Below are 24833 nucleotides of genomic sequence, written 5' to 3'. Positions count from 1 at the left end.
AGTGACATCTTTTTATTTTTATTTAATTTCTAACTCAGATAAAAATGTTGCTGTATGAGATTATCATTCCCCTAATGTACACCTTAAAAGCTTCCCAAATTATGTTGGGGGTGGGCTTTTCTCTGTCCTCTACTTTTTAAATGTATGTATATAATACATTTCGGGTCTTGATGATGCGCTCTGTTCATTCACCATAATCTGTTAGTTGTTTGTGTGTAATTAAGCGTGATACAGGAGAATGATCTCATATGTCATGGCTTTTTGAACCCAGTAAATTGTTGAGTGCATTTTTTGGGGGGGAAAATGTACTCAATTCTTGAATAGCTTTTCTTACTATCAGATAAAAGGAGTAGTCTTTTGTAGTTGGGAATAACAATCTCCAGGTGTCCTGTAAATTATCTGAAGCTATGACATATTTTAGCCTCTTTGGAGGCTCCTTGAATTTGCCTTTTTTTATTGCTATGTCGGTTTAAGTGGTCAAATGAGTGATTTAGGTTTCCATATAAAATAATAGCTTCTGTCTGGATTCGATCGAATATAGCTTGAATTCCATCTAACAACACCAGATTTGCCCCGGGGGATGTACAATTAAATCAATGTGTATATTATTCACTATGTAAGGTACAATTCAACATTAGAAAACAGCCTTCTTGGTCCGTGTGCTGGGATATAAGGGAAAAAGGTGTATTCTTATTTCCTAATGGTAGGAAGAAGCATAGGCCTCCACAACACAGGTCCTCTTTAAATCTTAAATTTCTCCTTATTTTTAAATGTAACTCTTGCAGCAAAACTACATCTGCTGATAATCTCTTTAAATATTCAAGAACTTTGTGCTTTTTTTGCCATCATGGAGCCTGTGCACATTCCATGTAATAAGTTGGCTTTTGTTGGTCTTTACTTGCATAGAATCAAAGTTGACCTTGTCTGTTCCATTTATCATTGAAGAATCAGATAACACATTTTAGCAGACATGTCATATAAGGGCGGTGGACATAGTATGAATGAATAGTTATTGTATACTTTACCTATATAGAACATGTGAACATGTATACTGGGCAGACATTAAACAGAGAACACACAAAACAAAAACAAAAAAACATAAAGCAAAGTACTTCTTTGTACTTTGAGCTGCTGTGTCTTTTTAGGCCATTTAAGCTCCAACTGCTCTCCTAATGTACCAAAAATATGTGAATTATGTCTTTGCAAATACATTGGAGAAAGACCGCCACTTAAGTCCTTTGGTCAGTTTGTAATACCTTGTGAATTCAATTAAAGTATAGTGGCTGGTGGGCTCTACTTGAGGAGAGTGGGTCCACCAAGAGACCAAATCAAATCAAATCAAATGTTATTTGTCACATACACATGGTTAGCAGATGTTAATGCGAGTGTAGCGAAATGCTTGTGCTTCTAGTTCCGACAATGCAGTAATATCCAACGAGTAATCTAACCTAACAATTTCACAACAATTACCTTATACACACAAGTGTAAAGGAATAAATAAGAATATGTACATAAAAAAATATATGAATGAGTGATGGTATAGAACGGCATAGGCAAGATGCAGTGGATGGTATAGAGTACAGTATATACATATGAGATGAGTAATGTAGGGTATGTAAACATATAAAGTGGCATTGTTAAAGTGGCTAGTGATACATTACATCAAGATGGCAAGATGCAGTAGATGGTATAGAGTACAGTATATACATATGAGATGAGTAATGTAGGTTATGTAAACATATAAAAGTGGCATTGTTTAAAGTGGCTAGTAATACATTACATCAAGATGGCAAGATGTAGTAGATGATATAGAGAAGGACTTTGTGACCGAAGTGAGATGAGTGAAGGGCGGCAACACACATACTTCAAAGAAGTGTCTGATGCCCTACTAGCCACCCCGTCCCAATCTCCACTCAATAACCAATAACCACCATTGAATCTAAGCTATCAAGGCAAACAAGGACTAATAATAATTGGCCCAGCATCGTCCGGGTTTGACGTGCCTAGTTAAATAAAGGTTAAATAAAAACATGATTTTTCTTTTTAAATTACTTGACATCGTCTCCTAATCTGTACAGAACTTTTATTCATTTTACAGCAGGTTTTAAAGTCACCAAAATAAATACAAATACATTGCAGTATAGATAAATCCTTCCTTCCTTCCCTCTCTCCCAACACAAATGTATCCCTCTCCCCCTCTCCCTCACAGTTTTACTCCACCTTTACCCCACCCAAGCCAAGCTTGTCCCAACCTCCCATTTTTGTCCAACCAAGCCAAGCTTGTCCCTACCTCCCATCCTTACCCAACCAAGCCAAGCTTGTCCCAACCTCCCATCTTTTCCCACCCTCCCTTCCTCTCAGACACACTCACCCCCATCTATCCATCTACTAACTAATCCATTCTCATACATTCCCACACAACATATACTCTATGCATCCACACACCCATTCTCTCCCACCCTCCTACACATATTCACCATCCCTCACACTCCCATTCATGCGCGCACACACACACACACACAATGCCCGCTTAACCCGGAAGCCAGCCGCACCAATTTGTCGGAGGAAACACCCCCTCTACCGTGTCAGCGCGCATGCGCCCGGCCCGCCACAGGAATTGCTAGAGCGCGATTGGTCAAGGACATCCCAGCCGGACAAACCCTCCCTAACCCGGACGACGCTGGGCTAATTGTGCGCCGCCCCATGGGTCTCCCAGTCGCGGCCGGTTGTGAAAGAACCTGGACTCGAACCAGGATCTCTAGCGGCCCTATAACCACAGTTTTGTCTATACAAAATGGAGCTACTCACACCCAATGTTCCCTCAAAAAAAAAATGCACTGAGCAAATTTCAGGTCTGCTTGAATGTTGTGAAAATTCTGTGCAACTTCCAGCGCACATTTACTGTGAACACTGAAGCTGTACCTGTTAAGTTACAGTTTTAACAGTGATCAAGTAGGCTACTGTGGCTATTTGATCATAATGAAGGAAAACGCTTCCCATAACATTATAACATGAAAATAGCTGTTCTATCATTCAGCCTACAGTAGCAGCCAATGTGTTGTGTTCAATGCCTACATTCCACAAGACTTTTGAAAAAAAACATGCAGTGCTTGACATTAACCTGTTTATCCACTTGTCCTTCAGATATTGAAGTGACTGAAAACTTTGTTTTAATGCAAGAAACTACATAAAAAATCAAATACATTATTATTCCCATACCATTATTACAGAGAATCAGACAAATTATGCTACGCTGTGCTAATTGGCTACTTAGCTTATTCAAGACCATCTAAAAATACAACACATCCCTTTAAGACATAAAAAAGCTCTTTACCTGACTAGCTTTTCAAAGATGGCTACTGCAGCTCTGATTGGTTAAGGCGCACCGGTCTGAGTAGAGTATAGGCCTGAGTCGTGCCTGTCAATGCGATAGAATCCTACTCTAATGCGCTCTGCCTACAAGAAAATCACACCCCATACCTCCTCTTTTTTCTTCTTCTTCTGTGGGTTTTATGGTAGACTACAACCCAAAAAGGTGTATTGGACAGATTGAAAAAACAAGATTAAAAGAAAATCCACACGTGATATGGAAAACTAACTTAATTACGCCAAATAAAAATAGTACATTGAAAAATCCAAACAAACTCCCACTTCATTCTTTCCTTCAAATCTCCATATCTCCCTTCTCAGGCTCTAGGCCCTGAGAGGGTGGTACGGCTTGTGACAATACTCCATGCAACTCCTCCACCGAGAAATCTTTCAGTCCCAAGAACCGCTCCGCTGCATCCACAATGAAATACATTTTCCTGTACCTCCTCTCCATCTTGGCAGTGCCATTAATCACTATAGCTACACTACATGACCAAAAGTATGTGGGCAGCTGCTCATCGAACATCTCATTCCAAAATCATGGGCTTTAATATGGAGTTGGTCCCCCCTTTACTGCTACAACAACCTTGAAACTTTGTTGTCTGGTTTCTACAACCACAGTTTGAGAAGGCTTTCACAGTTTGGGAAGGCTTTCCTCTGGATGTTGAAACATTCCTGCGGGGCCTTGCTTATATTCAGCCACAAGGGCATTAGTAAGGTTGAGCACTGATGTTGGGCGATTAGGCCTGACTCGCAGTTGGTGTTCCATTTCATCCCAAAAGTGTTCGATAGGCTTGAGGTCAGGGCTCTGTGCAGGCCAGTCAAGTTCTTCCTCACCAAACTTGACAAACCATTTCTGTATGGACCTCGCTTTGTGCACGGGGGCATTGTCATGCTGAAACAGGAAAGGGCCTTCCCCAAACTGTTGCTACAAAGTTGGAAGCACAGAATTGTCTAGAATACCATTGTATGCTGTAGCGTTAAGATTTCTCTACACTGGAACTAAGGGGCCTGGCCCGAACCATGAAAAACAGGCCCAGACCATTTTTCCTCCTCCACCAAACTTTTACAGTTGGCACTATGCATTGGGACAGGTAGTATTCTCTTGGCATCCGTCAAACCCAGATTATTCCGTCAGACTGCCAGATGGTGCAGCGTGATTCATTACTCCAGAGAACGCATTTCCACTGCTCCAGAGTCCAATGGTGACAAGCTTTACACCACTCCAGCCGACACATGAAGCTCTCAATGACAGTTCTTGTGCTGTTGCTTCGAGATTCAGTTTGGAACTTGGTAGTAAGTGTTGCAACTGATTTTTTTCGAGCTACACACTTCAGCACTTGGTGGTCCCATTCTGAAAGCTTGTGTGGCCTACCACTTCGCAGCTGAGGCGTTGTTGCTCCTAGATGTTTCCACTTCACAATAACAGCGTTTACAGTTGACCGGGGCAGCTCTAGCAGAGCAGAAATTTGACAAACTGACTTGTTGGAAAGGTGGCCTCCTATGACAGTGCCACGTTGAAAGTCACTGAGCTCTTCAGTAAGGCCATTCTACTGCCAATGTTTGTCTATGGAGATTGCATGGCTGTGTGCTCAATTTTATACACCTGTCAGCAACAGGTGTGGCTGAAATAGCCAAATCCAGGGGTGTCCACATACTTTTGTATATATAGTGTATAAAGGCCACCTTCTTAACCTTTAAAATATCTGTGTTCTGCTCATGAAAGGCAACCTCTGCAGTCTGCATTGAAGCCCTATCCACCACCATGAAATCTTCAGGAGCACCATTCAAACCCTCAACCCTTTTAACAGCCGCTGCATATGAAATGCTCTGGACAGCCCTGACTTTGGCCACCTCATTCTCTTTCACCCTTGTCAGGCATTTGTTGGTCAATTTAGTTATACAATTGTAGGCAGAAGTTGGTACAGAGTACAGTATATGATAGACATTTTGCAGAACCTGGGGAGAGCCAAGACATCCTGTAACTCATATAGCCTCCCCAGTCCTCCTTGCGTGACTTTCCCTGGCAACAACATTTTAATAAATCTAACCTCCCCCTGACACCAGCAACCATCTTGTCAGCAATTAAAAGCTCAGAAGTGAGTTTGACTGAAACTTGACCTTTCATCACAAGTTTTGGGTCATAAAGGTGAACGAGTCTAAGCATCTTCTGACAGGTGGTCGTTTTCAACAGGCCTGCGGCAGCCTTGTGTTCTCAGAAAACCAGTCGTATTCTCAGAACCTCAGATAGCCAGGTGGGGCCCAGACAGGAGGAGTATGAACTATACGTGCACAAGGCGAGACCCAGATGCAGACACGGGAGGCAGATGGTTTGAGTCTTTGATATTTATTATAACCAAAAGGGGTAGGCAAGAGAATGGTCGTGGAGAGGCAAAAAGTCAAAACCAGTTCAGAGTCCAGGAGGTACAGTGTGGCAGGCAGGCTCGAGGTCAGGGCAGGCAGAATGGTCAGGCAGGTGGGTAAAGTCCAGAAAACATGCAAGGGTCAAAACCGGGAGGACTAGTAAAAGAGAATAGAAAAGGCAGGCGCACCGGAAAAACACACTGGTTGACTTGGAACATACAAGACAAACTGGCACAGAGAGACAGGAAACACAGGCATATATACACCAGGGATAACAAGCAACACCTGGAGCGGGTGGAGACAATAACAAGGACAGGTGAAACTGATCAGGATGTGACAATGAACGTAGGCGGTTTCCACCTTCTGAGTGTCTGAAGGGCACAACACTCAAAACAGGGGTTAACACACACAGAGGTCTCCACAGTTTATCATAAAACAATTAACCCTTTAAAAAGGTATAAGGCCTTGGTTTAACCCCTTCACATTCCAAAGACATGGTTTCATGATTCCCACCACAATTGCAACATGTCACATTTTATCACTTTTAAACCACAACATGATATTTTCCACAACTTGGACATATTGGCCTCTCCCTTCTACAAATACTTCAAACATGTCCAAAAGCTTTACAGTGATCATTGGTCTTGAGATAAATGCTTTGACTCTGTAGTTTAAATACCCCAACTGTTCTTGAGTAGCGAGAGACTCCTTATCAAAAAACAAAAGAACAGATAGGCTCTTCACTTTTTCATAATTCACCACACAATTTATCCGACGTGCATCAATCACTCCAGGAATATTTTTAATCTGTTCAACATCGACTTCCCTCGAGACTGCAGATATTACCCCCTTGAGGGATGCCCTTTTCCGAAGAGACACGACACGTCAAACTTCTCAAATCGGGTGAGACGCAACACACATTCCTTCTGATCTTCAGAAGTACAAAAAATCAAAACAAGCCTGTCTCTCGTGATCCTCACAGACGTAACTTTACCCAGTACTCTCTCCACCAGTTTGGATATCTCAAATGGATTCTTCAAGATTGGTAATTCAATCAGCTGCTCCTCATTAACTTCAAGCACAATATGCAACATGAAAATATTGAACATATCATGACAAACAACACCCTCTTGTGGTGTAATATAGGCCTGTGACTGAAGCAGCACTAGTCATCTGTGTAATTTAAGAAGTTGTCACAGTTGTAAAATCCTTTTTCATATCCTAAAAAGGTCCATATAGCATGCACGATTGATTTTGTATATCCACTCGTTCAATTAGCAAAGAAAGGAATCTGTGAAAATCTAACCCTTAACGTTGTTTCAACCAGTCAAATCACGTTCGTATGTAATTCCTCAGAGATCCTAGAACGTAACCAGACTTCACTATATCATTAGGTGTGTAGTATATCCTATAGGACACCAAATTTGGTCAGAGAGCGACGCCTTCATGGCACGCCGATGACGCGGGCGGTCTTCACTTGATCGACTCTAACTTTGTCAAATAAGCACCAATCGGGGTCAAACAAAGCTAGCTAGATAGCCAATGAGCTGGGCTTTACGGGAGTATCTGTCGAAAACCCTGTATCTGTCGCAAAATGTACCTGCTAACCTTGTGCGACAGCATGCCTTTACCCTTTGGACAAAAATTCTAAGAATATTCAGAGTTATGAAGTTATGAAAACTGGTTGTTTTGCAAATGTTGAACTTATAATATGGCTATTAATACTGCAAAAGCTAAATCAAAGTCCAAGTATACAGATTTGACGATATTCTTGTAGATTTTTTTTTATATGAATGCAAATGTCTCCTTCACGATTTGCCCAAATGTACCTGGGTGACTTCACACTAAATGTCATGTAGTTCGCTCATACTTCAAGTTATACGTCTGAAACTTTGCATATACACTGCTACCATATTGTGGACACCATCGAAATTACAAGCGGAGTGATGGCTGGAACTGGGACCTTTCTGTTGCATTTCAAAGATGGTGTATTTTTTTCTAACAGATCTATTGTGTTATATTCTCCTACATTCAATTCACATTTCCACAAAATTCAAAGTGTTTCCTTTCAAATGGTACCAAGAGTATGCATATCCTTTCTTCAGGGCCTGAGGTACAGGCAGTTAGATTTGGGTATGTCATTTTAGGCGAAAATTGAAAGAAAGGGAGCTATCCCTAATTAGATTTATTAATGTAGCTCAGTTATGAGGAGTGTGTGTCATGCTTACAAGCCTGTGTGCAAGCATGCCTCCATGCATGTATGTCAAGATTCTGGTGATGTAAAGCTGTTTAAAAAAAATAGCTGCAAACACTGGAGTATAACTTTTTATTTGCACGTTGAATGACTGTTAATGAAACCAACACACAGTTAGCATCTGCGTAATATACTCAGCATATAGGAAAATGAACGTTTTAGACACCGTTCGCATTACTGGCAAGTATTTCTTTACATAATGTAGTTTAACTCCATGTTTATGGACAGAGGATACCTTGAAATAATAATTTGTATCAATCCACGATCAGTCATTATTACAGTTTGTTTTCATTACGTTTCATATTTTACTCCAAATTAGTTAACAAGGATATTTCAACAAAGGAAATAGCTACACTGAAGGTCAAAGTTGGGGAGACGAGGTGAAGTAAGCCCCATTTATACCTTGTTCTAACTTGCGTCTTTTGTCCTGATCTTGTCCACATTCTGATTGTGCCCACATTTTTAGACAGGTGTTAACAATCAAAAGACACATTGTGATCTGATTGTGTCTGGACATCTTAAAAGTGTAGACAGATCTGGACAGAGAAACCATTTAAATTATCATTATTCCGGCCTCTAAAATCAGTGACAGGTGGCTGATTACATCAATATGTGTCTTACAGTAAATACATATATAAATATTATAGCTGTGAAATTATTTGCATAAAGGAAGGGACCAGGAACTCTGGTCACAATGCAGACACAGTGGACAGATAACAGACTAATTTTAATACCATGTGTAGACACACTTCTGGAAATATGGGCACAATCAGAATGTAGACAAGATCAGGACAAAGGACCCACGTTAGCACCAGGTATAAATGGGGATATAGACAGTCAAAATGGTGGGGGTTCTGATTGCAGGAGTTTACTGCCAAAAGCTAAACAAGGCAACACAAATTTCTGCCTTCCCCTTGCCTTGTCGACACAAACCTGCAGTCTTACTTAAGTATTTTCACCTTGGCTTCACTGAGATTACTGTCCTCCCAGAGTTTCCCACAGTCAATTTTACAGACTGCACTGCAGTAAATGTTACGCATTGTGATGTAAAGCCATTGCTGCTAGGCTTACAGCTCCCCATGTCTCCACTGAGTAGACCTACAGCACAGGTGTCAAACTCATTCCACGGAGGGCTGAGTGTCTGCGGGTTTTCGCTCCTCCCTTGTACTTTATTGAATTATGACCATGAATTATGGTCACTAATTTTCGCTCCTCCCCACAAGTTGTTGTCTAGGGCTTCATTGAAAGGGAAAAACAAAAACCTGCAGACACTAGGCCCTCCATGGAATGAGTTTGACACCCCTTGCCTACAGGGTACAATGATGACAGAGCATAACAGTCATACAGCCAAATCCTCACAGGGTGTGATAGGTGTCATGATGGGTTCACTAATCTGTCAAATACTGTGACTTCTCTCATTATGAGGAATGAAGCATTAAAAATAATTTGAGATATTAGTGATCCAAATAAAAAGACAAAGAAAGAAGGTGCAAAGAAAGAGTTAGAGAGAGGAGACAGGGGAGAAAGAAGGAGATTGAGGAAATAGGGGACAGCAAAGAGAGAGCTGGAAAAAAAGAGTGCGAAGGAGGGTGAAAGAGAGTGAGAGAGTGAGAGAAAAAGAGGAGGAAGAGAGGATGGAGTGCTTAGTGACAGTGGAGGAGTGGGGATTTGCCCACCTGTGTCTCGTCCTTCTGGTCAAAAGCCTAGCCAAGCCACAAACTAGTAGTAGCCACCCCACTGCCATGTCCTGCTCTGAACCCCATCACCACTTACATTGTTCTAAACAGTGCACCTGGGCTCTGCAGTCTCCACACACACACACAGAGTATCACCAACAACATACAGGAGCTTCAACCTGTGAGGCTATTCACTATAGAAAATTGTTGCCTTCAAGATATAAAGTACCATTCTTTTATACAATATATTCTTGAAATTAGCCAAATGAAAGAGAACAAAAATACATGAAGGGCTCGATTCAATTCGTATCGCTCAAGATCATCGCTATTGAAATGTGAAGGCAATGTTCCAAGTTCGAGAAGACTGAATTCACAGTAAACGCTGCATATGTCAGCTCAATAGAAAATTACGTTTACATTTCAAGTGTGCTATAGTGCAGAACTGGTGATTCGGATTGAATCGAGCCTTAAAAGATGATCATGTCAGCATAGGCCAAAATAGTGGAACATACTGTATAAACCTTTTGGAAACCACACAGCAAAACATGACAACTCTTCATGTCAAAACCATTTTTCACAATAATATCAGTGACTTTCAAAGAACATCTTCTGGCACTACAAGCTCCTAACTAGCATGTGTTATTACCTGGTTATTACAGTACTAAGACTAACCTGCTGCAGTGATATTTCAGTAATTCGCTTATACTGTGGTGAATGCTATTTAAATGCCACAGTATGAGAAGTTGTCATATTTCTTGTGATCACATGTATCCATGTAATAATGGTGTGGTTGTTTATTACATTCATATTTTCAGTCCGAATTAGTTCCAAAAATGGACTCAAAATAAATATTTTTGCAGTGAAATCACATGTGTCTTTACAACATAGCATTAATTGGTTTGAAACCTTGATGGTTTTAATTTTAGATACAGAGCTTGTCATCAAATATGGTAATGCCACTAAACGACAATAGTTAGGCCCCAAAACATTCTAGAATTTTTTCAACAAATATTTAATGGAAAGAAAATTCTAGCTGTCCTATTTGGTCCTACCTTTAGAGAAACTGCAACAGAGAGTCGGTTGCATGAGGTTTTCTCATTTTAATAGAGAGAGAAAAAAAATCTCACTATCAATACAAGCAATACTTCTGTTTCCTTAGTACATTTGATTTGATGATATTTCTGTTTAATTCAGACATGCGATGAATTGAAGTACAATAATGGCAAGGGGAGGATTTTGAAGTCTGACGACTAGTTTTTTTTTAGCATTTGCATGTATCCTCCCGTCGCCTAAACTTCATACAACATGGCCAGACAATAGTTCATAACAGCCTTGAATGTGTGATCATGGTCATATTCTGGTTAACAAACAACTTTTTTTATTTTCATTACTCTTAACCTAATGCTGAGACTGAGTGTCTCTATCATTCTGTAGTGGTGTGGGTTATATATGTGTATGTTTATCTGTATGCATGTTTGTTACTTTGATTCGATCCTGTAATTGAACCTTAACCACTGTAAAGTCCACTCTACAAGTCCCACCAGGAATGTTGTTCATTTTTTGTTGGTATTATTCACAAGAGAAAGTATGGCATGAGGAAAAGCCACTCTCTCGGCAAGAAGTCTCTCTCTTCCCCTCCTCCACCTCCCCCTATACACACAAGTAGAACTATAATGCATTAGGCGGTGGGAGGAGCTAATATTCACTGAGGTTGTGCCACTTTGAGATCTGCCGACGGGGGTTTTCACAAACCTCTCGCCAGTGAGTGGCACCAGAGGGACAGGGGCTGTGCAGGCCGAGGGGCAGACACCCCACCACCTCGTTCTTAGTGGTACGGTCAAAGTCGACCACCACAAACTCCACAGAGATCTCAGGGAGCAGCTCAGGGGGCACGTCGTAGATGAAGGACTCGTTGAAGACGGGGTTGAGCGTGCATCTCTTCACGTGCGTCTTTTTCTTGGCGATGCGCTTGCGTCCGTAGAACACATTGACCTTCACATATGGGTCTAAGGGAGAGAAGGAGATTTTGGAATATTGTCATATGTAAAGGGAACATCTACACAAGCTCCACCTTTTTTAATTGACCACAGGCACACACAGACAAACACAGTAGTTGAACTCACTTCCAGACAGGCCAGAGATGTCCATCTTGGGCAGGTGTTTGGCCTTCAGCACCACCACACTGAGGCGGTGGGAGACAGGCTGGTAGGACAAAGACACCAACAGCTCCCCACGGCTCTCGCACTGCAGGAAGAGACAGACACATAGAGGATTTAACTATTGACTCATTCAAAAGGAACAATCATCAAACCCACCTACTCAGCCTTTAAGATACAATGCAATAATCAAACAGCCATAATCGTATAGTCATAGATTAAAAGAGTAATGGGGCACCAATTGCCAAGACAATAAAACTCAGCAGTCTTTGGAATTATCTATTTGTCAACCTTGTTCTATATGCACAATTATAAACTGGGTGGTTCAAGCCCTGAATGCTGATTGGCTGTATGACAAAACATTTCTTTTTAATGCTCTAATTGCATTGTTAACCCGTTTATAATAGCAATAAGGCACCTCTGGGGTTTGTGGTATATGGCCAATATACCACAGCTAAGGGCTGTATCCAGGCACTCCACATTGCGTCTTTGTCACGTTCCTGACCTGTTTTCCCTTGTTTTGTATTTATTTAGTATGGTCAGGGCGTGAGTTGGGTGGGTTGTCTATGTGGGATTTTCTATGTTGGGATTTTGTCTTCGGCCTGGTATGATTCTCAATCAGAGGCAGCTGTCAATCGTTGTACCTGATTGAGAATCATACTTAGGCAGCCTGGGTTTCACGTGTGTTTTGTGGGTGTTTGTTCCTTGTTAGTGTTTCGCCACACGGGACTGTCACAGTAGTTTCATTTTGTTATTTTGTATCGCATATTTGTTTTCGTGTTATTAAATTACCATGGAAACCAAACATTTATTGGGGGGGCACACGCGGAGTGTGGCAAAGCCGAGTAGGAGACCTGAGCCAACTCCCAGTGCTTACCGTGGAGTGAGAGGGCGTCGTACTGGTCAGACACCGTGTTATGCGGTGGAGCGCACGGTGTCCCCAGTACGCGTGCTTAGTCCAGTGCGGGCTATTCCACCTCGCCGCACTGGCCGGGCTAGGTTGGGCATCGAGCCGGGTGCCATGAAGCCGGCCCAACGCATCTGGTCTCCAGTGCGTCTCCTCGGGCCGGCGTACATGGCACCAGCCTTACAAATGGTGTCCCCGGTTCGCCAGCATAGTTCAGTGCGGGCTATTACACCTCGCCGCACTGGCAGGGCTACGGGGAACATTCAACCGGGTAAGGTTGGGCAGGCTCGGTGCTCAAGAGCTGTTGTACTCCTTCACGGTCCGGTTTATCCGGTGCCACCTCCACGTACCAGTCCTCCGGTGGCAGCCCCCCGCACCAGGCTGTCTCTCCAGGTTCTCTCTCCAGTTGCTCCCACCTGTCCAGCGCTGCCAGAGCCTTCCTCCTCTCCAGCGCAGCCAGAGTCTGAGCTGCCTGCCTGCCCAGCGCCGTCTGAGCTGCCTGCCTGCCCAGCGCCGTCTGAGCTGCCTGCCTGCCCAGCGCTGTCTGAGCTGCCTGCCTGCCCAGCGCTGTCTGAGCTGCCTGCCTGCCCAGCGCCGTCTGAGCTGCCTGCCTGCCCAGCGCTGTCTGAGCTGCCTGCCTGCCCAGCGTCATCTGAGCCGCCCGTCTGTCCCGAGCCGTCAGAGCTGCCCGTCTGTCCCGAGCCGTCAGAGCTGCCCGTCTGTCCCGAGCCGTCAGAGCCGCCCGTCTGTCCCGAGCCGTCAGAGCTGCCCGTCTGCCCCGAGCCGTCAGAGCTGCCCGTCTGTCCCGAGCCGCTAGAGCCGTCCGCCAGACAGGAGCAGCCAGAGCCGTCCGCCAGACAGGAGCAGCCAGAGCCGTCAGCCAGCCATGACCAGCCAGAGCCGTCAGCCAGCCATGACCAGCCAGAGCCGTCAGCCAGCCATGACCAGCCAGAGCCGTCAGCCAGCCATGACCAGCCAGAGCCGTCAGCCAGCCATGACCAGCCAGAGCCGTCAGCCAGCCATTACCAGCCAGAGCCGTCAGCCAGCCATGACCAGCCAGAGCCGTCAGCCAGCCATGACCAGCCAGAGCCGTCAGCCAGCCATGACCAGCCAGAGCCGTCAGCCAGCCATGACCAGCCAGAGCCGTCAGCCAGCCAGGAGCTGTCAGAGCCAACCAGCCAGGAGCTGCCAGAGCCAGCCAGCCAGGATCTGCCAGAGCCGGCAGCCAGTCAGGATCTGCCAGAGCCGCCCGCCAGCCAGGATCTGCCAGAGCCGTCTGCCAGTCATGAGCTGCCCTTCAGTCCGGAGCTGCCCTTCAGTCCGGAGCTGCCCTTCAGTCCGGAGCTGCCCCTCAGTCCGGAGCTGCCCCTTAGTCCGGTGCTGCCCCTTGGTCCAGTGGGGTTGATATGGAGGGTGGTTGTTAGGAGGAGGCCACGGGGGCGATTAAGGAGGCGGACAAAAACATTGTTAAAGTGGGGTCCACGTCCCGCGCCAGAGCCGCCACCGCGGACAGACGCCCACCCAGACCCTCCCCTAGAGTTTTAGGTGGTGCGCCCGGGGTTCGCACCTTGAGGGGGGGGTTCTGTCACGTTCCTGACCTGTTTTCCCTTGTTTTGTATTTATTTAGTATGGTCAGGGCGTGAGTTGGGTGGGTTGTCTATGTGTGATTTTCTATGTTGGGATTTTGTGTTCGGCCTGGTATGATTCTCAATCAGAGGCAGCTGTCAATCGTTGTCCCTGATTGAGAATCATACTTAGGCAGCCTGGGTTTCACGTGTGTTTTGTGGGTGTTTGTTCCTTGTTAGTGTTTCGCCACACGGGACTGTCACGGTAGTTTCATTTTGTTATTTTGTATCGCATATTTGTTTTCGTGTTATTAAATTACCATGGAAACCAACCACTCTGCATATTGGTCCGATCCTTCTCGCCTCTCCTCGTCCGATGAGGAGGACGATATAGACTATCGTTACAGTCTTGCTAAGAACAGCCCTTAGCCATGGTATATTGGCCATATACCACACCCACTCTGGCCTTATTGCTTAAATATACCATACATAGTTCCCGCAGCATTCTTTTCCTCTCTCGACAAGCTGACCAGACGGTTTATCTGGCACGGCAAAACCCCTAGGGTTTGCCTGGATAAACTGACCCTGGATTACAGTCAAGGGGGCTTAAACCTCCCCAATTTTAGAATGTACGACTGGGCAGCACAGTCTAGGTTTCTGGCTCAGAGGTTTGACAAGGGTCCCTCTCCCTCATGGTTGAACATTGAAAAGCTTGAGGTAAATGATGACACTGGGGCAGAATTGTTTTACAAATGGGACAGAAAATCTATAAAAACCATCACAGAAAACCCTTTAATCATACATTCTGTCCTGGCATGGTGCAAACTGCATGAGCTGTTCAGACGAGGGGGATTCCTTTCCCCTAAAACCCCTTTATGGAACAATAGATTGATTCCTATGTTTTTCCAGAATAGTAACTTTAGACCATGGTCTGATAAGGGGATCACTCTTCTGGAACATTGTTACGAGGAGGGAGTTCTTATGTCTTTTGATCAGCTGAAACAGAAATACCACTTGCCTAACAGGGACTTCTTTAGCTACCTACAACTACGAAACTTTATTAGGGTGTCTCTCAAGGGACAATGGAACCTACCTAAGATGTCACCTATTGAACAACTCTGCCACGCAGACCAACCACTGTTCAAGACCATTTCCCGTGTTTACGATGCTCTTATGTCAGGACTAACACTGCCTGGGCTAGATAAACCCCGACTTAGATGGGAAAAAGATCTGGTTATTGATCTTGATGAGGGTCTATGGAGTGACCTATGCAGGGATGGTGTTACATCCACATTGAACTGCAGATACAGACTGATCCAGTTTAATTTCCTCCATCAGCTCTATATCACCCCATCTAGACTGTACAAGTTCAACCCTGATATCTCCTCCCTATGTTTTAGATGTGGCTCAGATGAAGGAACATTCCTCCATTCCACTTGGCAGTGTTCAAAACTACACGGTTTCTGGCAGGGGGTATGCGATACCATATCCTCAATTCATGGGGTTGCATTCCCTTTAGACCCGGAGGTCTGTCTACTGGGCAACTTTACTAACACCAATCTTAGGCAAAGCCATACTATAAAGCTAACAGAAATATTGCTAGCGATTGCCAAGAAATGTATCACCTTGAAATGGAAATTGGATTCCCCCCTGCCAGTTGCAATGTGGCTATCAGAAGTTAATAGTTGTACCCCACTGGAGAAAATTACTTACCGCTTGAGGAATAAGTTAAATAGATTTTACAGAATTTGGCAACCTTTCATTGACTATATGGAGAATCTCCCCCCACATCACATTGAATGAATCTCTATATTATCCTTATATAATGTTTCACACGTAATGTATAATATGTAGCCTACGGCAGGTGACCATATGATCCAATGTCTCATTATAATTTTTTGTATGTTTGTATATATAATTATAATTTGTTTTATTTTTTCTTTCTTTGTTACGCTCATCTGTTACTGTCACTTTGTCCTATTGTTGTCTAATATCTTTTCACGTTTGTCTTGAATGTTGTTAATTGGAAAATGCAAAAATAAAATATTTAAAAAATATATATACAATACATATCTGTGTGTGGAAACAGACTAGTGTGATTATTTTAGTGTTCCTGTGAGAAACAGCACAATGTATACAGTATAGCGGTTTGTATAATCTAGGTGTTCTGCATAGTAAGAGCAAGGAAATGAAACAATGAATCAGATAAACTGTGAAAAAAATCTGTCATGTCTGGCCTTTACACTGTATATTCATATAAATGTAAATCAGATATTGGTACTGTATACATTAAATACAGGTGACAGTAGGTAGACATGATGTATGATGCTACAGACCAGCACACACATGCACTTTCTCATATTCACTGACTTGCAATTGATTTCATATTATTCCAACCCATCACTAAAAGGGCATTTTCTAATCTAATGATTATAAAATGAGGATTTGCTGAGAAAAATCCATAGGTGAGTGTCCTGGTGATTTGTATGTTTATGATGGATTACTGTTTTGAAGACATTGACATTGCTTTGATGAAGGTTGTTTGACCAAAAGCTTAGCCACATAAATGTGCCCTGACGCCACTACAGTGAGCCAAAGTTCTCTTCTCATTCTAGTGTAGTTTTAATACACCTGCAACTTAGCATCCTAGTCAGGTATGAGGTTGATTCCCATGCATGGTGTATCGACTTCCCCCATGATACTGCAATAGGTTGCCCTCCACAATGAGTACTGAGGAACACTACCCGATCAGACATTTTACGATCAGACATTTTCTTCAATGAGGAAGTAATAACCCCTGCAATGCATCCATACAAAACATATCCAGCCCTTCTTATATTGAACAGCAGATGGGTTATACATAATGGCCACACAGTGAGGACTAGTGCCACAGGTACATGTGGGAACAAAAAACAAAACAAGTCCTTGGTGAGTCAGAGTTGGGTACACACTCACATGCACATGTGTGGCTGTGGTGATAAAGGGAGCCTGATGGATGGCTGGCTACATTGAGAGATTACATGGAGGCGTTGTTTCTGTCTCCTCAGTCTGGCTGCAGTTAAGACTTGAATGGGAACCGAATCAAGAGACACATTGACCTTCCTGTCAGACAATCCCCTCTGTGTACTGCACTGCGCTCAATTCCATGTGTGTGTGTGTGTGTGTGTGTATGTGTGAGCCAGCCCCTACCTCCAAGAATGATTGTAATGTCGGAATTGTCTGTTCATGCTTTGAAACGTGTGTAGGTCACCCCCCCCCCCCCCCCCCCCCCCCCTCACCTGCATGTTCCTCTTGCTGATTTGCTGGGTGATGTGCACCCGCCCCGTGCTGGGTTCCAACTCTGTCAGTGGGACCACCACCTCCCCTATGACATCATCGCGGGCAAAGCGGTCGAAGCTGAGCACCAGGAAGTGCAGCGTGAGCTCGGGCAGCGAGCTGTAGGCCACCCCGTAGAACGTGAACGTCTCGTCAAACACCGGCTCCAGCGTCTTCCTTAGGACCCTGGTCTTCACCCGGTGCTTCTTCTCAGGGAGTATGGTCATCTTCACGTAAGGGTCGGAGCTGTTCCCTTGTTCGTCTACTGCAGGCAGGCCATGGGCTCCAACGATGGTCACCACCAAGGCCTTCTTAGGGAAGTTGTAGTCTAAAGCCAGGCTGAGGGAGCCCAGGCTGGTTTCAGGCTCTGATTCTGGGTCGGAGGACGCGGGGGTGAAAGGTGAAACGGTCTTGCTGCTGTTCTCGCTACTGGTAGCTGAGCTATCCAGGCAGCAGTAGTCGGCCCTGACGGGCAGTGCCCGCTCCATCCTGGGCTGGCCAGCAGGGGGAACCAGGTGGCTCATCTGGAGATGGGTAGGCGCATCCAGGATGTTGTTCTCAGCATCCACCAGGACCATCCCGCGGCCGCCACCCCTCTCTCTGTCTCTCTCCCCCTGCCACCCAGCACGCCTGGCCACCCGTACTATCCTCTTGCTGCTACTGAGGGACTCTGGATAGATACTGATGCCCTTCAGCATGTGGATGAACTTGTAGGGTGGGTCTTCAGCCGAGTCACAGTACTGATCGCCATGGAGCTTGTATCGGCCCGTCACCCGGAGGTGTCGACGCTGGCAGAAGGACCACAGGAGAACCAGGATCACCACGGCAACCACCAGAGCCGCCGCACCGATAAAACCGGCCAGCACCGGTGACATGTCTAAAAGAGAGGGGAACATAGAATGAGTTAACACCTTTGCACAGTCTATACTGGGATGTGTTTGCAATGTCTGGTGTAGGAAATATTCATACTGGAGTCTCTAAATAAAGTAGATATTCAAACTGTCAGTTGCATTTAGTTCAGCCAGGAACTGGAACTGACTCAGATTAAAGAAATTCAACTCTTTAAGCTGCACCAAGTGATGCAGTACTGAACATCAAATAGGATATCATGTAACTGCCCTTCAGTGGCTCATTATTGCCAGGTAGGCTAAATAATGTAAGTCGTGTGACCACACCACCCAGGGTGACTCCACTCCACTGTGACTCAACACTGTGACTGTGCCATACAGCAGTAGTGACTTCACAACAGCATCACAGAGCATGAGGCACGGTGTGAGCGGGAAAGACATGAGCAATTTGGACGTCATTCAACCAGGTGTCACCAGGTTGCTTAAATGTCAGCCCCCCCCCACACACACACACACACACACACACACACACACACACACACACACACACACACACACACACACACACACACACACACACACACAAACACAAACACAAACACAGACACACAGCCTTGTACAACTAACCTTGTGGGGACACACAATTCAGTCCCATTCAAAATCCTATTTTCCCTAACCAGAACCCTTACCCTAACCTTAACCCTAACCCTAAAACCTAACCTTATCCCTAACCCTAGCTCCTAACCCTAACACTAAAACTAATCCTAGCTCCTAACCCTAACCCTAAACCTAATTCTAACCCTAACACTAATTATAACCATAACCCTAAACCCCCTAGAAATAGCATTTGACCTTGTGGGGACCAACAAAATGTCCCCAGTTGGTAAAACACGTTTCACTGTTCGTTTACTATAGTTAAACACGTCCACACCCACTCACACGCACGCACGCACGCACACGCACACACACACACACACACACTGTCCACCTCTTTCTTAAAGTCATTAGTCATTTGCCTCCCTTAATTGATCCCAGTGACGGTGTGCTTTATCTAGCAAACAGACCGTGTTCCAGGGCTGGTCATTACACCAGACTAGGGCGTGTATTGTCTGTGTCTGGGAGTTATAGCCCCATACCCTGTCTCTGTGTGTGTGTCTCTGTGTGTGTGTCTCTGTGTGTGTGTACGTGCGAGGGTGGGGGTCTAAGTGTCTGTGCACATGCAGGTACGCATGCATCTATGTGTGACTGTGTGTGCGAGCCCCCACCCACTCATTTGTTGCTGGTGGTGAGTGAGAGACTGTGACTATGTGCTGTGCGCACATGGTAAGGCTGACTGTGCTGATCCCAGCTATAATGGGACTCAGTGGACAGAGCCTGCTGCAGCGGGGCGGGCGGGCCGGGAGAGGACCCTTTGTTTGGCCAAGCCCCTGAAAAGAGACGCATTGTTGCCTTTCTCGCCCCCCCCCCCTAACTATATTTATATTACGTCTGTTTTTCTCTATCTCTCTCCTGTCTCCATTTTCATCTGTCTTTGTCTGTCTGTCTCTCCTCTCCCTCCTGTCTGTCTCTCCTCTCCCTCCTGTCTGTCTTTCAACAAAATACCTTGCCCTTCCTTCCTGTTGTTGTTCATTGGCATTCTGGGTAGGGATACCAGGAGGATGATGTCAGATTTTGGAAGGAGCTTAATGCCAGCTGAGCCCGTTGCCCTGGAAACATACCCCAGGGGGATGGCAGTAGTGAGCTCACAAATCTACCGCTTCAGTGGGTCCAGGCATTGTCCACAAAATGTGTTAAGTAAAAGTATAAATTGAGTGTGCTGATTAACAGAACCAAAAATACACCCTACATTTTTTTTTTTAATTAGACACAATGCCAATCTCCTCAGTTCAGTTTTTTTCAGTGGGTAACTTTAAAGAGATTTTTTTCTGTGGGTTCCATCTCTATGCCTTCTGCATAACCCATCTCAGATCCTTCATCAAGAAAAAGAGCTCAGGTTGATTTGCAAGGAATTATGCAATTATATCTAACCATAGATTACAGATCAGACCACACTACTGTATAGGTAGTTTGCCATTCTAAATATGAACAACACACACATGCCGAGTTCAAGACAACCTTGAACTAATATGAGCACAGTACAATTTGTATAAATATGCACAGCTACTGTCAGTGGCATCATGCCTATAAGGGACACAAAGGCATGTGCCCCCTAAGATTTGTCTGTCAGTGGCATCATGCCTATAGGGGACACAAAGGCATGTGCCCCCTAAGATTTGTCTGTCAGTGGCATCATGCCTATAGGGGACACAAAGACATGTGCCCCCTAAGATTTGTCATGTTTTAAAATTAATTTGATCATAATTATTTATAAAAATATCTGTCAGCGGTACTTTGCGCAGGGGGAACACTGACTAGACCAGGCAAAGTGTACCCCCCCTTACCTATTCTTCCCTAGTAAGTGGTTCCTTCCAAGGTGCACAGAGCAAAGAGATGCCTCGGCAGGACGCTAGATACTCTAGTGCGTGAGGTATCGTGAGTGGAGGAGGAGAGAGTGTAGAGTGACACACACAGCGTTTGATTTGATTTTAGCCATTTCCAGTGCTTGACCCTGCCACTTTGTTTGATAAACTGAGTAATGGGGCTGGGGAAATGTAACCACTGTTCATAGACAGAGCTATGCATGCAAAGATTGACAGACATTTTGATTGTTCTTTTCAAAACTCAAATGACAATAAATAAATACATAACTGACTAAAATTGCTTTAATTATTGGGTTATTATACTATATACCAGTGTGGCAGTTGTACTAAACTTCTAAGGCAAAAAGGTTCTTAAAGAATCAATGTGACAATTGAACAGGTAAAGAGATATGCTTAGATAATTTATTCAGAAAAAAATACAGTTTTGACTTTTGACATAGAATTAGTCATAATGATTATGGCTCTAGATTGCAGGAAAACGCTGTTTCAGGTGTTTGAAGAATGCAAAATTCTCCAACTTCTGACAAACTGCCTGTCTTTCTTCCTGCCTAGTACCAGTTGGTACAGCATAAACCCCATCATCCACCAGCCTGGGAAACAGTGCTGAGTGACCATGGAGCACTGAGAGACAATCTGTCTGCATTGGCAACATGTCTTATTGTATGCTGCCTGTGAGCATAAGATTCAGTTGATTTGCAGAACTCAGATTGTGATGTGGACCAGATGTGTCTTAATCCTGATGAGTGACCCAGATTAGATCACTGGCTGTAATCTGGGTTTCTGGAGTCCGTTGGGCTGAATTGCAGATATCCAACTCCAGTACTCTCTTGTTTCTTTGCTGCCATGAAATGTTCTGCTGCATCCAGCAGGCTCAGGGCCAACATTATGTTTGCAATAACACATCTCTAACACTCAAGCCTTGATTGCACAACTGTTAATCTTGAGCCTGTTTGAGACGAAAGGCCAACTGCTTGTTGTAATGAGGTTCTTCAAGCAGTTCAATGTCTAGATGCTCTTGAGGTTTAATGTTAAATCAACCAAGAAATGTGAGAGTGCATTTATTAAATGAATCAACTCCAATAGGTTACAGGCCCATTCCTGACACAGTGTTAATATGCGTTTGGTTTATATTTCCTTGGTTTTTAGGGTTCAGACCAATCCGTTTTGTTTCTGCACTTGGGTTGTCCTATTCTTCTTCTGATGATATAATATCCATAACCCTCCCCATTCCCCATCACCTATTCATGTCACTTGCTGAGAGGGTCTGGCACTGTTTGGGTCACCAACACCCCCTGCCTTCAGAGCACTACACTTCTTATTATGGCAATGTGGCATTAAACTACTGTTCAGGGATCTTCATTTAAAGCTCGAGGTCTGATCAAATGAAAATATGTCCAAGCTCCTAGCTCCGGGATGCGTGCTTTAACAAAAACAAAGGAACGGGGGCTGGCGATGCTTAAGCTGGAATAGACATCACGTCATCCTATCCACCCCATCGTACGCGCACATTGAAGACCACGGGGAGAAGTGACAATGTTGCGAATGGGCAGCAGTATTCAATATATTTTGATAGAATAGGACTACAATTATTATGTTGTGGACCAAATTATTCACTAATTGAAAACAAATACTTTCATAATAGCAAATACTGTAATAATAGGCTCCCACTGAGCACACACTGGTTGAATCAACGTTGTTTCCACGTCATTTCAATTAAATTAAGTTGAACCAACGTGGAATAGACGTTGAATTGATTGACGTCTGTGCCTAGTGATGCTACTATCTCTGTTGAATAGGCCTGTGTAATCAGTTTCGTTCAATTTCCAAATTACATTCGACGCTATTTACATTAACATAGGCCATGGTAATGAATAGATGTCAAATTTACATTTGGCAATCTTTGATGAAAGCAATAAACTTAATTATGCTATTTGGGTGTGTTCAATCTCATATGGCCTTATTTCTAAAACGACTGGGCATTATCTTAACATTTCACGCAATGTAAATATAAGACATCATATAACGTTAACATCTGACGACACAATAAACAAAATGACAAATAAATCAGAAAAAGGCCTGCTACTTACCATATGCAGGTCGTAATTCTGTAATCTCAGCCATTTTGAGAATTAACGCAGGATGCTTTACTGGCCGCCCAGATAAAAAGGGTAAATGAAAGAATATAAAGCTGGTTTGTCCCTATTTTATATCCATAGAGAATGAGTAACGATACTTCAACCAAATATTCCAGTAAATGAGCTCACAGGTTAATAAATAATGATTGTCTTGCTCTTTTCATATGGTCTATTCGCTCTCTATACGCCAACCTCAACGATGCTATTATTTATCGGATGCGGAGGCTGCGTGGGGCTCGAGACTGGTACTCACCGACTCGCAGGAGGTTTTAGACCCGCCCCCGTGTGGCGTCAGAATGTCATTTTTTCAATTATGATACGGTGTATGTATGTAAATGACCAATTACTGGTGGATGGGTAGCACACTTTCATTCAAATAGTTGCTTGGCAACATTACACAATAGAACTAAGGACCATACAGATTTTATAAAAACAGTTTAATTCTTAGTAAACTTTACAATAGCTATAACCTACATACATCATAATTTTACATTACAAAAACACTAAAACAACCACTATAAAGCTATGTTCAAGACGAATGCAAAAATAGTAGATTTTGGTAAATTCTAACTCAATAATAAATCCTATTTATATCTACCAAAGAGACAGAATCAAGCTGACTACAGACAGCTGAAAGTATACTGTAAAAAACAATGACTGCTGCTAATATTATGATTTACAAGAAAAATACATAACAAATAATGTAATATTATAGCTATGTTCTCATCGTTGACCCTCACATGGTTAACATTAGGAGCTTAAAGAGAAGCAGAGACCCTCATGTGCGTTTTATAAGTGTCCCAAATTAGACATAAATAAACATATTAAACAATACATTTGTTTTACAAACTAGTATATTCTGGATATATCATTTGGTGAAGTAAACCAGTCACAGGCCCTACATCAACATGGAAGGACTGCAAATGCACGTAGTACCCAGAAAGTTCACTAGGTGTCCTACTGGACAAATGTAATACAGCCAATGAAGTCATACTGTACGACATGTACAGAATGAGGCTATTTGTGTTCTCACTTCACTAACACACAATCTTTAGTTGCAGTAAATACATCACTTTGGCTGACAAGAGATGCATTGAAGCAGGAATGTACTAAGAAATCAACAAATGAAGGCCGTTTTTTTCTGTGGGGTTTGTAAATATTTTGTCAGTAGTTCAAAATGAAGGCACCAAATGAATTAATTAATGACCTTGTCTTTAATTAGGCCTAGCGGTACTTTAGTTAAAGGCATATCTTGGCATACATCAACACAAATACATGCTTTGGTTGAACAATGGCAGGACACAAAACGAAGATAGGCACATTCAGCAAAGGTTTTTTGGCCATAAAATAGCAGTGAAAAATCGTTCTGACAACTTTGGTCTGTTTATCTGAATGAACAAAACGTTACAAATCCTGTGTAGAAACTTCCATCAATAAATATAATCAATGAGATTCTTGATATTCCATTTCTTGTTTTTGGTAGCTATACTGAACACAAATATAAATGCAACAATTTAAAATATTTTGCTGAGCTACAGTTCATATAAGGAAATCAGTCAATTTAAATAAATTCATTAGGCCCTGATCTATCGATTTCACATGACTGGGCAGAGGTGCAGCCATGGTTGGGCCTGGGAGGACATAGGCCACAGGTGAAGAAGCCGGATGTGGAGGTCCTGGGCTGGCGTGGTTACATGTGGTCTGCGGTTGTGAGGCTGGTTGGACGTACTGCCAAATTCTAGTTTATGGTAGAGAAATGAACAT

The 24833-nt window shown here is 43.6% G+C and overlaps 1 protein-coding gene across 1 annotated transcript; it reads right to left on the bottom strand.

The window, feature by feature from the left end:
• Window positions 1–11358: 11358 nt before the first annotated feature.
• Window positions 11359–23055, bottom strand: LOC120047651 (synaptotagmin-11-like). Its single transcript, XM_038993197.1, has 4 exons — window positions 23022–23055; window positions 17570–18483; window positions 11787–11907; window positions 11359–11669 (listed from the first exon to the last, which is right to left on the bottom strand). Exons 1-4 carry the CDS (start codon window positions 23053–23055, stop codon window positions 11359–11361), a joined length of 1380 nt encoding a protein of 459 aa, XP_038849125.1.
• Between the last annotated feature and the right edge of the window lie 1778 nt (window positions 23056–24833).

The sequence above is a fragment of the Salvelinus namaycush genome, chromosome 5, assembly GCF_016432855.1.
Source record: "Salvelinus namaycush isolate Seneca chromosome 5, SaNama_1.0, whole genome shotgun sequence".
NCBI lineage: Eukaryota > Metazoa > Chordata > Actinopteri > Salmoniformes > Salmonidae > Salvelinus > Salvelinus namaycush.
Note: the sequence above shows the minus strand (reverse complement) of the source record. Positions and strands in the feature narration are given on the sequence as shown.

Bases quoted from the DNA above. Each gene is read 5' to 3' on its own strand.
- LOC120047651 (XM_038993197.1), bottom strand. From the start codon at position 23,055: ATGGCTGAGATTACAGAATTACGACCTGCATATG. The intron at 11,908-17,569 runs GTGAGGGGGGGG...CTCTTCCTGCAG, and splicing joins TCAGCAAGAGGAACATGCAG to TGCGAGAGCCGTGGGGAGCT. The intron at 11,670-11,786 runs GTGAGTTCAACT...TCTCTCCCTTAG, and splicing joins CATCTCTGGCCTGTCTGGAA to ACCCATATGTGAAGGTCAAT.